Source organism: Schistocerca serialis, chromosome 3 (assembly GCF_023864345.2).
Source record: "Schistocerca serialis cubense isolate TAMUIC-IGC-003099 chromosome 3, iqSchSeri2.2, whole genome shotgun sequence".
NCBI classification, from domain to species: Eukaryota; Metazoa; Arthropoda; class Insecta; order Orthoptera; family Acrididae; genus Schistocerca; species Schistocerca serialis.
This window is the reverse complement of record NC_064640.1, coordinates 1,014,859,874-1,014,873,553: the sequence shown is the minus strand read 5'-3', so window position 1 is coordinate 1,014,873,553 and position 13,680 is coordinate 1,014,859,874. Positions and strand designations below refer to the sequence as shown.

General features: G+C 37.0%; 1 protein-coding gene across 1 annotated transcript in view; it reads left to right on the top strand.

Annotated features, from left to right (window-relative positions):
* The first annotated feature begins 214 nt into the window (after window positions 1-214).
* Window positions 215-13,680, top strand: part of LOC126471476 (kinesin-like protein KIF3A) — a 131,741-nt gene continuing 118,275 nt past the window's right edge. The window contains exons 1-3 of the mRNA XM_050099679.1: window positions 215-297; window positions 4,849-5,055; window positions 5,283-5,488. Of these exons, the coding sequence (XP_049955636.1) occupies window positions 292-297; window positions 4,849-5,055; window positions 5,283-5,488 (419 nt within the window). The 5' untranslated portion in view covers window positions 215-291. The remainder of the gene's footprint in view (window positions 298-4,848; window positions 5,056-5,282; window positions 5,489-13,680) is intronic.

The window sequence follows — 13,680 nt, the reverse complement described above, 5'->3', positions numbered from 1 at the left end:
AATTGTTACTTCCTTTAAACAACATTCTGCCCAGGGCCAGGATGCGAGCAGCGACAAATCAGTAGTAGTGTAATACTGAGCCATCGCCGTCTAGTAGGGACTAGGGAGGATACTTCGCGGGCGATGATTGGGCTCGCTGACAACGTCTCTGTACAACAACATCTCTGGAGTTCTCAAAAGTAATCTGTGTTGTGTTTATTGTCAAATGTTGGCAACACGTTTGTTTAGAAGTAGTAAGTGATCACTTGTCAACTGTTGGAAAATTGTGTTTTGGTATTAGGGACTATCGTCATGATGGTAAGCTATCGTTATTGTTTATTGCTGCTTTATTACAGACATTATTGTATTTTTCACAAATAACCGAACATTTTTATTATGTAAAGTGTCTGTATAGCTGTTGTGAAATATGGAATTGTGACGACGGTTTATTGAGCCGTTATGTTTTCTTTGAGGAACTTTACAAAGACTGCAATCCTTATAAAACTGACAAATTCTCTGCTCTGTTTTACTTATTATAATACAGGCTCTAACTAAATGAGCAATGGATGTAGCTACCCATTTCAAAATGTAAGGTGATTTAATGCATTTTGCATTTCCATGTTTCACTTTAATTGTATTTCGTAAGCCCTTTCCACTGTAAGATACTTCTACTTTTATTATACTGTTACAGCAGTTTAACTCAGAATTAGCAGTAAGTTTTAATGTTACTATGGGTCTCTAGTAGATGCCGGAGAAAATGTAATTGTTTCATCCACTGCTAAAGGCTATATTTGTGATAGTATTTAAATGCCGCCTTGATCATTATTTTGTCTAGTATTTGCATATTTCTTATTCACCATTTTGACCGGGATTATACCACGAGTTCAGTGTAAAAATTTGAAATTTGTTTTTAGTGTCAAGTCGTAGTTGTTAACAGTGGTTAGCGGTTTTGTGTAAGTAGTTCCCGTCATTGTGTGCATACAATTGAGCTTATGAGTTCTGTATATTGACATTTCTCTGCTATGATAGTGCCGTGTTGGTGTATCTAAGAGATCCATTTTATTGGCCGTTGTGTAGGTACTCGCAGACTTAAACGTTCTGTAAACTGACCGTCTAGCTCTGTTTATGGCCAGTTGCAGATGTCTTCCCACGCAATGTCACCTACATGATTCTGTCTATGGTCAGCTTCCTCGTTGTCCAGTGGTTTTTGTCAGCGCCACAATTTCAAATTGTTTGGATTCGTCTCTCGAAACTGTAGACCAAAACAAAAATCTGTGTTTGCTTTGTGAGTGTATTCACAGTATACAGTGTAAAGATCCTGAAGTTGCCTGAGCAGATAGGGCATGGTCCAGATGATACAGCACTACCTGCTAGCATAAAGCCAGAGAAGGTTGTGTGTGTCTACTGCATATTTGGGAATATAGTAACCCAGTGAAATGGATATCCTCTTATAGTGACTGTAGCAACTTATAGTGTGCCGACATCCATGACATAATATCTTGCAGTTGATGAACAGAGCTTTCGATCAAAAGATTTCCTCATTTCAATCATTGAAACAGAAGAAACTGGCCTCGACCTATCACCCTTAGAGCAGTGACTTCTAAAACATGGTTTTTTACTTCAGTGAGAAGATTCACATGTTGCTTATAGCATGCATATTTTGGTACACAGTGTATATACCCTGTGGCATACAGGTTCTATCTTATTTACTTTCTTGTTTTCATTTCTCATGCCATTAAATGCTATGTTTTTGACCGTACTTCAAAGTTGATATATGTAGCTGCTATACCATTAAACTATTACCTAACATACTAACAGTGACATTATTTTAATTTTAAATGTTGGGTTAAGGTTGCATAAATATTTCTTTATTTAAAACAATCAGTTTCAGCAGACTTTGCTATTATCTTCAGACCTTAAAAAATCTTTTTGGGATGAAGCATGTTCATTTCACATTGGCTCTTGTGTGGAGTAGTCATGTGGATAAAACTCAGCGGAAGCCTTTTATAATGTGCTGATTTTTGTCCAGTGAACATATTTCATAACAAAAAGTTTTTTAATATGTGAAGATGACAGCAAAGTCTGTAAAAACCAGTTGATTTAAATAAAGAAATATTTATGTGATCTTAGCTGTTGAATGTTTTAGCATGTTGCATTTGGTAGGAAGGCTTACAGCTGACAGTTTTCACTGCCCGTATATTTCAAAATGATGGTCTGAGTGTGATATCATCCTTCTGTTGAAATCTTGGTAACATTGGCAGACAGATCTGTAGCATAGCCCGAGATCTACATCTACATCTACATTTATACTCCGCAAGCCACCCAACGGTGTGTGGCGGAGGGCACTTTACATGCCACTGTCATTACATCCCTTCCTGTTCCAATTGCGTATGCTTCGCGGGAAGAACGACTGTCTGAAAGCCTCCGTGCGTGCTCTAATCTCTCTAATTTTACATTCGTGATCTCCTCGGGAGGTATAAGTAGGGGGAAGCAATATATTCGATACCTCATCCAGAAACGCACCCTCTCGAAACCTGGCGAGCAAGCTACACCGCGATGCAGAGCGCCTCTCTTGCAGAGTCTGCCACTTGAGTTTGTTAAACATCTCCGTAACGCTATCACAGTTACCAAATAACCCTGTGACGAAACTCGCCACTCTTCTTTGGATCTTCTCTATCTCCTCTGTCAACCCTATCTGGTACGGATCCCACACTGATGAGCAATACTCAAGTATAGGTCGAACGAGTATTTTGTAAGCCACCTCCTTTGTTGATGGACTACATTTTCTAAGGACTCTCCCAATGAATCTCAACCTGGTACCCGCCTTACCAACAATTAATTTTATATGATCATTCCACTTCACATCGTTCCGCACGCATACTCCCAGATATTTTACAGAAGTAACTGCTATCAGTGTTTGTTCCGCTATCATATAATCATACAATAAAGGATCCTTCTTTCTATGTATTCGCCATACATTACATTTGTCTATGTTAAGGGTCAGTTGCCACTCCCTGCACCAAGTGCCTATCCGCTGCAGATCTTCCTGCATTTCGCTACAATTTTCTAATGCTGCAACTTCTCTGTATACTACAGCATCATCCGCGAAAAGCCGCATGGGACTTCCGACACTATCTACTAGGTCATTTATATATATTGTGAAAAGCAATGGTCCCATAACACTCCCCTGTGGCACGCCAGAGGTTACTTTAACGTCTGTAGACGTCTCTCCATTGATCAGGTGTAATGTAACCTGACAAGTTGATTCCAAGTTGGAATCCAGTGAATATGAATAAGGAATAAAGATTTTGATAAATTGATGTGTTCCAGATCCTGAGGGCTATATTCACTCCATATGTAACACATTTTTTGTTACAAGAAAATACGCAGAAAATCTGTATACTAGACAGATCTCTGGCAAGTATTACAGTTGTGACCAGAAACAACATAAAAATGAACTTACCCCTTACAGTCACTCATCAAGATGAGATTGTAGAATAGAAGAGATGCTCTTCCCCCTCCCTTAAAAGAATTCATCACCGCCCAACGACCCTCTGTAGTTTTACAAACCGCCATTGATTATCTTTAATCTGTACACTATGATTTACCATTAAATGATGAAAAGGCCTGGAACCCAAATTCCTATATGAAGAAAAATAACCGGAAACTATAGGGGACACCCTGCTAGACACTACTCTTTTGACGTGAACAAAACCCCTTTAGTGCCCCTTCTACCATAGAAACCAAATCATAACACCCTTCCCCCCCCCCCCCCCCCCCACACACACACACACACCCACCCACAGGTCAATCATGCCTTCCATGCCTTGCCTTCCCAATTGCTACTCATCAATTTGTACAAGTACAACCCCCACCTCCCCTTTCCAGAAGACACCATGTACTAACTCCATGCACATCTCATGGCAAAAAGAACATGTGTGAAAAATACACCCATCATTTACAAATGCATCATATGTACAAAAGAATTTGACACAGGATGACACCAATGATACAATAGCAAAGCAACGTCTTGAATGGCCAACCTAGATTACTCATACCAGGTACCCCTCCTAATGGACCTCCAAATATTATGACAATGGCACCACCATGTGTACTGATTCCTGGTTCGAGAAGCAGAAAATTTCGTCAGCTTCATCAGTTCACCACACTGAAGACACCTCGCACACTTTGTGAATAGGCCATGTAGCTGTAGAAATTTTGTAGTAGCAACCATATCCTCGATCATCACAGACACTAATGAACAACTGTTAAATTTAATCATTAGATCCATACCTAGCAATAAATGACAAACACACAAAATTAAATTCAAAGAACAAACCAATTTGAGATGACAAACCAACAGTTCCACATCCGATAATAAATCGGTAGCCAGTAACTACCGGGATTAACATACCTCACTAACAGGCCAGTAATAGCAACAACAACAACCACCACCACCACCACCACCTATACCTCCACCACCACCTCTGAAAACACCAAGTACTACACAGCGAAAAGTCCAGTGACACGCTGACATCACTTGCAAATAAATTAGGTACACAAGTATTGTATACTAGAGTGCGCCGTCACTTCCTCCAACTTGCTTTCTCCAAACACAATCCATTTCATTGATGCCATGCTTCGGTGATGACACACAACGCAGTTATGTCACATGTCAAATCCGATGGGTAGTATTGCAATTATCGGCTGATGCAGCTCCTATTTTAAAGGTTAGCAAGAGAGGTGCAATAACTGCTAGTGCCATTTTGAACGTGGTCAGTCACTGATGGTTACATTTAAAAAAAAAAAAACAAAAAAAAAAAAACACTGTAATTATGAATGTTCAATATTGAAATGTTTTCATTTCAGAAAGCTGAAGATGGAGTTGTTGAGAACGTTAGAGTTGTTGTGCGAGTCCGACCAATGAATGAGAAAGAGAAAAGTTCTGGTTATCGACAAATTACTACTGTAGATTCTGTTAATGCAACAATTTCTGTTGTAAATCCTCAAGCGGATGAGCTAGAACCACCAAAAATTTTTACTTTTGATGTTGTATTTGATACCGATGCAACACAGGTAATTATTAATATTTTTGTTATTAATTATTGCAGAGAGTTAATGAAAGCTTTGTGTTTTTGTGTAGCATTACATTTCTTGGATGTTTTTCTTGGATGTTGCTTTGATACATTTTTCAATTAATTTTTTGCAAACTGTCATAATATTATCAGTGTAGTAATAGTTGTTTAAAGGATTTAATAATATTTTTGTAAAAATTATGTAAACCTATTGTGGTTGTCTTTCAGCTTGATGTTTACAATGAAACTGCTAGGCCAATAGTAGACAAAGTAGTGTTGGGTTATAATGGAACAATTTTTGCATATGGGCAGACTGGAACCGGAAAAACATATACAATGGAAGGAAACTCCTCTGCTCCTGAACTAAAAGGCATAATTCCAAATTCTTTTGCACATATATTTGGTTACATTGCGAAAGCAAATGGAGACAGGAAGTAAGTTCCAATGAGAGAAACTTTAAGCTTTCTACTTTTTTGTATATACTCAAGGAATGGATCCTAATTTGTGTTTCTTATTTAAACTGTATGTTTAGAAATTATGCAAAACAAGGGAGTTATTTACATTTTGTGTTTAGCACATTACTGACAAGAACACTATATTGAAAGAGTGGACTGTTTCGATCAGGGGTAATGCAATGTTCACATGACTACCATCCCTGCAGTTCAGGCCAGAATGTCATTGCATTCCAGTCCAAGCTGCTGGAGGTGGTGGTTTTTTTTTTTTTTTTGTGTGTGTGTGTGTGTGTGTGTGTGTGTGTGTGTGTGTTTTTTTCCATTTCTGCATCTAGTGCTCAAAGGCTGGTGTGTAGGTGTCTTTTCATTGTGCCTGTCTGCAACTTCATGTGTTACTTTTACAGTAAGTGACAATATGTCTTTTCCTTATCTTGTGGATATTCCAAACTGGATTTTCTGTTGTTTAAAAAACCCTCAAATATCTGTGATTACCAATCAGTGATGTAAATTAGAAAGGTCTACCACACTCCAATCTCCAGTGCAACCAAAAGAAAAGTTAAAACAGTTGTGGCTGGGAGGGATGTAATGTTAGTCTATCTGGTACTTGGTAACATAATTCCAAAATATGAAATGATAAAATTTTCACCATTATGTCATCTGTAAATGTATTTTTTTGTGAATAAATAATGATGGTATTTGTATCATATGCTGTAAGATCAGTAAATTCAATAATGCCGTATCTATCAGAATTGTGTGTTAGGACAAGTACAAGCATCCAATGTCATAAGACATTTGCAATGCTGTTTCCTTTGTGTGAGATGTGCTTTCATTTCCTGGTGTTACAGACCATATGTATAAATTTTATTTTTAATTGTTCTGAACATTGATGATCTGAGTTTTAAACTATTGGTCAGATCTCACTATTACAAAATATTGTGTGTCTGTTGCCAGTTCTGATACTCCTTTTTGACAAGTGCATGAAGTACACATCAGTGTGGTACTGAACTCTGACAAATATTATCAGTTCACAGATGAGTGAAGCTATTATTATGGACGCACTTAGATTCTTAATGTACTTGTGTGGTGTGTTAATGAAAATGGTGTTACAGTTGGTAGGAAATATTTGAAATACATTCTTAGTTTTGAAACAAAACAAAAAAATTTAAAAGGCTAGTTGAACAGTATGATGCTGAGATTTGATTATTAGTCAGCTTGTCAAATGTTGATTTCAATATAACCTACTGTGATTTGATTCTCAGTGGCCACAGAAATATGGCAAATAGCATAATGGAAACAATAGTATTAAAGACTTCGTAAACATTATGGGAAGATTTGCAAATTTTAATTTCTAAATCAAATAACTTTTTTTGCATGTGCAGCTTATAGACAACTGTTGTTTCTGTTTCACCTACTGTTTATGACCTTATTAAGAACATGGTTTGTTTATATTTTCTTTTATGTCCTTTAGCATTGATCAGCTTAACTGCAGAATTATGAGCCTAACCATTTGAACAATTTTCCTGCAGGCTTCATTGAATGATAATGGCTGATATTTTATAATGACAAATGCACAGATGTGTGGCAGTGAGATCTGCTTGTCCTATGTATACAGTTTGAGACATAAATGAGGACATTATTTTAAAGACCTCATTGTTTGTCGGATGAGTTATGGACTGTGTTTAATGTTTAGTGATATTAAATCTTTATGAAGTGAAAATGTAACAATGGAAGGTCTAGGTTGAAATGAAAATGTATTGGAGAAACAAGTGAAACAGTGGATAATCCACAATTTAGCTATACAATGTTCCTAGAACTCCAGTATCAAAGGTGCCATTTTCATAATTTGCATTGGTTAATAGGCAGAGTACATCTAAGAAAATGGCTGCAGTGCTGTAATCCATATGGCTCTGCATTTGTGCACAAAAATACACTGATTTTGCAATGGAGCTGCTTCTCATTTCATGGTGGCCTGTATGGAACTGCAGCTAAGCTCCAAAGTACATTACTTATTTGTAGGTTTTTCAATGTAGTTTTCACTGTTTATTGATGTTGATATACGGAAATAAGAATTTGAGTTTATGACTTAGCGAGAGACCATATGCATGAATAGAGACCATGTGCATGAATAGAGACCATATGCATGAATAGAGACCATATGCATGAATATTTGCCTATCTCTGATACTGTACTGATACTTCCATGTTGTGGTGTACTACTGCCGTTGTCATCACAAAATATTGAGATATTGACATGATATCTGTCTATATGTGAATACTCACAGGGGATAGGCAAAATAACATGAACACTTGTACTTAATTTGGAATGGTTTATTAATAAGGGGTTGGACCCCATTTGCCCATAATACAGCTGTGATTCTTCTTGGAATACCGGCATATAATAATGTATAGTCTCCAGAGGAATGTTGTGCCACTCTTCGATCAGAACTTCTTCTAACTCCTGTAGGACGAGGGAGGTGGAAATCTGCTTCGGAGTCTGCACTCCAATACCGCCCACAAGGGTTTGATAATGTTCAAGTCTGGGCATTGTGCTGGCCACAGAAGACGCTGCAGTTCAGTTACATGCTCCTCATTTCACGATTGTACTGTCCTGGCTGTGTGAATGGGTCCATGATCATCCTGAAATGTGACATCATTGCTGGGGGCAGCATTTGAATTGTGGGGTGCACCTGATCACCTGAAATGTTCACATAATAGTTGGCTGTAACACGGCCTTTGAGAGTAGTGATGAGACCAGCAGAATACTATGATGTGGCTGCCCACACCATCACACTTCCACCTCCATGCTTAACCATTGGAATAGACCAATCAGGATTGTAAGCTTCTTTTTGCATTCTCCAGATGCAAACCTGGCCTGATGTTGACTCATTGCCCATATGACATGTTTCCACTGATCAGCTGTCCAGGATTTATGCCCCTGACACCATGTTTTATGCTGCTTTGCGTTGGTTGTTGTCACTAATGGTTTCGGTATAGCAGCTCGTCCATGAATATTAGCTTTATGGATCTCTCAGCAGACAGTGTCGATAGATACAGGGCCGAGAAGACGGCTGTTGAGCTCGGCAGTCACTTAAACTGCTGTAGTTTTGTGTTGTTTTGACACAATTCATGTTAGTGTAGGACGATCTCTGCCATTTAGTTTTGACTTGCACCCACTGTTATGTTTACATGATGATGTCTTTCATATTTTGTGTAGGCTGTCATGACTGTTGAAACAGTTGCTCTTGAAACCTTGGCCTCTGTGTGCAAATAAGAAGTGTGCACTACTTGTAAACAACCTGCACTGATGCCTAGTCTATACTGAACACGCACGACACGTGTCTTACTTGTGTTGTTGACCGTCAAACACAAACATCCCATTATTACCACTGTTCACATTATTTTGCCTATCCCTTGTGTAAATACAAGATCAATTTGGATTAAAAATATAAAGGTGTATAAACTAACAAAGAGACCACACATCAGTTGGATTTTTGTATTTTTTATGCTTACAGTACTTGAAGTTTAGAACTCAAATATCAGTTAGCCAAAGCAGTTCCATGCAACTCCCAAAAATTCTTGAGAAAAAAGACTCTGAAGTTTTCCGAGCATCTCAAGTACTCCGAAGTCAGGTCGACTTTTTGACAGGTTGCATGGTTCTGTGGTAAAATGCATGCCTGTTATTTGGGCAGCACGGGTTCAATTCCTGGCCGATGCAAATTTTTAAACAAAGGTGCGTGTTCTACAAGTATTTCCTCGATGTGTAAAATGCTTAAAAATGGGGAAGAAATCGGTACTGCTCAAGATTGGTAGTAGCTGGTTTGAGTCTAATTTCGTTCATTGTTGTTTTTCTTTTTTTTTCCATTCACTTCGAATATCTACATCATTTAAATATAAATTCATCAACTATGTGCATACTTAACACATACGTCATTATAATTTTTATGAAAAATGAATATCTTATTTCTAGTTACATATTGCATGCAAAAATACAGTTTCATCGCAAATATAAATTCTTAATTACTTTTTATAAAACTTTGGTAATAAGGATTGTTAACATTAAACATGTACAATTTTTTCATCTTTATGTACTTTATGTATCACAAAAATTCTTGTGGAATATGCACCTTCGTTTAAAAATTTGCACCAGTTAGGAATCAAACTGTGCTCACCTGTGTGGCAGACGTTCATTCTGCACAGAGCCACATGGGGTGTCGAATAAACTGATCCCGTACGTAAGGTATTAAAGACGCTTGAAAAGCTCCAAACTCAATTTTCTTGAGAGCTTTTCAGAGTTGCAGGATATGCTTTGGGGAGTTAATATTTGAGTTCTGAGCTTCATGTACCATAAATATAAGTATTATAAAAAATCTGATTTCCTTGTAGTCTCCTTGTCAGTACATACAAAAACTACTGATACAAACACGTTATGTAGATTGCAAAGTTCATACACAAACAAACATATACCTCAAACTGGCCAATCTATATTACTAAAATGCTATCCTGGAACCCATTACTGATTGCGGTGTAGCGGTAACAAAAGTTTGATTTTTAATACTCCACATATTTAATGACAAAATTTAAAATGCTGTTATACTCTGCTCAGTTAGACGTGTGCTCTTACATTAAAAGATAACACAATAAGACATGTATTACAGCTAGAAACTGTGTATTTGTCTCGAGTCAACGTAACTGACAGCACAAATATACAGACTAAATTCATCCAGTATTTGAGAATGAAAGTGCTTGTTGACTTCCGACAAAGATTACATGTAATTTCAAACACTTACGAAACTTTTTCTCGCTGGTAGCAACCACAAAAATGATGGAAGAAAAGAAGTTTATCGTTTGCAGTATTTTTGCTGTTTTTGAAATAAAACTTCAGCATCAGACATGATGTTTTGATTTATTATTTCTTTACTACTAACTCTGTTCACAACACAGTTTACAGACAGTATCCATATATACCATTTAACTTTCATGCAAAATTATGTCATTGTACAACATGCAGTTCAGGAGATATGAAGTCTAAACATTTAGATTCATAAAAAAAAAAACAGTTTCTACTTAAATCTTCAGCATCAGGCATGACATTTTAACTTAGTACTTCTTTAGTGCGAACACTATTTGCAGACAATATCTACCTATTGTTTCTTGAAGTTTTCATGGAAATCAAATACTTCCTCTTTTTCAGGAGCGCATGTAGGATATTATTAACTAGAGTATCATTATATTGACTGACAGCCTTTCAACCATTCTCAGTGTGAGTCATTTGTGTTAAAAGTTCTGCAAAAGACTCATCTCAGAAATGGCTGAAAGGTTATAAGCCGAAAAAATGGATACGCCAGTTAAGGATATCCCACTTGCACTCCCAAAAGGTGATGGACTGTAACATTATATCACTGAAAGTACCAGAAAAATTATGTCATTGTACAACACATAGTATAGGAGATACGACATCGTGAACATTGAGTTGTGTGAAAACTAGTTTTGCAGAAATGGGGTACTAATTACCCAGTTTATATTCATCTGATGTTTCGTAATGAGAACACTTAACAATGCCCGACAAACTTTAAGCACAATTTCAAACATTCTGTAAACTTTTTTTTCACTTACATGCTTAAATGCAAATATTTAACACTTTTGTAAAGTAATCAGATGTTTGAAGCAGTTTTATGCATAGCAGCTAGGTTCTTCAAAGACAGGAGGGTGAATACTATTGTAGTACGTGAACACTAATATATTACAGTGTTATTAAAATAACAAGTTTTAGAATATAACGTGAACATAAGACTTCCTTTTTGTTTGTTTTATCACCTGATAGCTATAGACCGTTGGCATTGTTTGAGGTGCTTGCCTCCAAAGTTTTATAAAAATGAAAACCTCTGTATTAAAAATATGTAATAAAGTGAGAATATGAGTTCCAGCTTCATCAAATTTTTGACACGATTAAGTTTTGGAGACCACTGTAATAAATAAATTAAAGAAAGGACGTTCCTCGATTAGATAAGCTGTAACAGGCATAATAAATAATATAATGTGCAGAAAGTTGGTGTGTGGAGTTTTCTTTGGGATGAACATGCAAATGCGCTACTGGGGAAAAACTAAGGTAAAATACTAAGTACACGTATTTGGTGTCACATGTTTGCTTGCAGTAAGCATTAAACTTTATAGTTGTTTCATTGTTATGTACATTAATGATTACCTTTTTTTTTTTTTTTTTTTTACAGAAAAAGAAAACATGGTATAGTTTATTAAAAAAAAGATTACTACTTAGCTGTGGCATTTTATTTTCTATTTACATTTAAAATTTATGATCTGAATAAGAACATGAATTGTAAACATATCTGGAACAGTGTTTCAAAGAAGATGCACATTCCTGTGACAAACAATAACATAATCTCATTCAGATTCATTATTACAGTATAAAATTTCATAGCAATTGATGACTTCATCTTTTAACATAACCCTCCCTCCTTCCCTATCAACGTCCCTATCGTCTGTGTGGACATGTAGGCTTAATGATAAAGAAGTATTTTTGGCATAGGAACTTGGTTACGGGAAACTGTTCTCTGATCAGTCAAGCCTGTTTTAATTTTTATTGTTGGAAGCCTAAATGTGACAAGTTTTACAACAACTGTTACTTCTGCAGGATTTAGGTTCTGCTTTGGGTTTTATTCTGCAAGTTGTAGTGATGGTCTTTCTGAGAGTGTGACATACGAAACAGATAGTTCGTGTCCAGTGTGAGAGCAATGATGGTTTGACTTGGGAGGATTTTCTCTGAAGATTTCTATCATCTTGTTGGGGAGTGGGTTTTTGTGGCACAAATATAAAGCTGGTAGCCAGTAGACAAAAATTAATAAATTGGACTATAGACTGAAACATATTCTTTCCCTGAAAATGAAAAGTTCAATAGTATTTTAATGTGGCGATGTGCGAGTTGTTCAAGAATAATGGCTTCAATGTGCTAGGTCTTGGAAAAATGTGATATCACAGTGTAGGAGTGTCGTGCAGAGCAAGCAGAGATAGTTTGGGATTGCCTCTGCTATATTAATGTATCTCTGTAGAACTATCTTGATAGGTGTAATTACTGTCTTTATGGTAGAAACTATCCTTCAATGACTAATCATAAATTCCTCACCCCTAGCTGTGCTTCATCTTATTCACCTAGATCCCTTTTTTATGACGCCAACCTCATTGTGGTTGATAAAGCTATCATCTTCAGCATTGAAATAGGTCTCAACTAGCCATCCTCCTTGCAGACATAGGATTTACAATTGTCATAACGTCCACATTGAGTGAGTTTCTACCAACTTTGTCACCTCCACCTACAAGCTTTGCTGAATCCAATTTCACAAGTCCACCTTGACCTCCAGTGAATGCTTATATACCTTTCTGGCCACCCCTTAAATTAGCCATGTCAAATCAGTTAATAACTGTGCTGATGTGGGACAATGGCACAAGAAAAATAAGAATAATTCTACCTTGTAAAGGCTACAGACTAAGAAGCAAAACCAAAGTGTAAGTCAAATGGGGTTTTTGTTATCTACATCCTTTAAGGAATCCATCAAAAATGCTGGCATCAAACTGACAAGAATGCCATGTACTGCACATTGCAAACACTGTCTGTAGGTGTTAGAGCAAAGGATAAACTGTCACAAGAGTCCACCAGTGGTACTACATAAATTATAACAAACATATACCATATTTACTCGAATCTAAGCCGCACTCGAATCTAAGCCGCACCTGAAAAATGAGACTCAAAATCAAGGAAAAAAAATTTTCCCGAATCTAAGCCGCACCTGAAATTTGAAACTCGAAATTCAAGGGGAGAGAAAAGTTTTAGGTCGCACCTCCAAATCGAAACAAAGTTCGTCTAATTGTAATATGAGACACCATTTAGGTCGAATGAATGACGATACAGCTGCAGTAGTTTGGTTCGAGTCGTAAGCTTAGCAGTTACGGTTTACGAAGTAGCCATTGCTACGCGTCACGCGCTCCATCCGTATTTATACGGTTATCCTTCCTTTTTCACGTGCTTCGTCTGGTTTGAATTGATTGCTTATTTTTCTTTGATCTGATAAGTGCCGTTCTCTTTGTTATAGGTGTTTACGTCACTCTAAGCTGAAAATGCATCACTGTACTGTGTCATGCATTGTTTGTCGCATTCTGATAGGT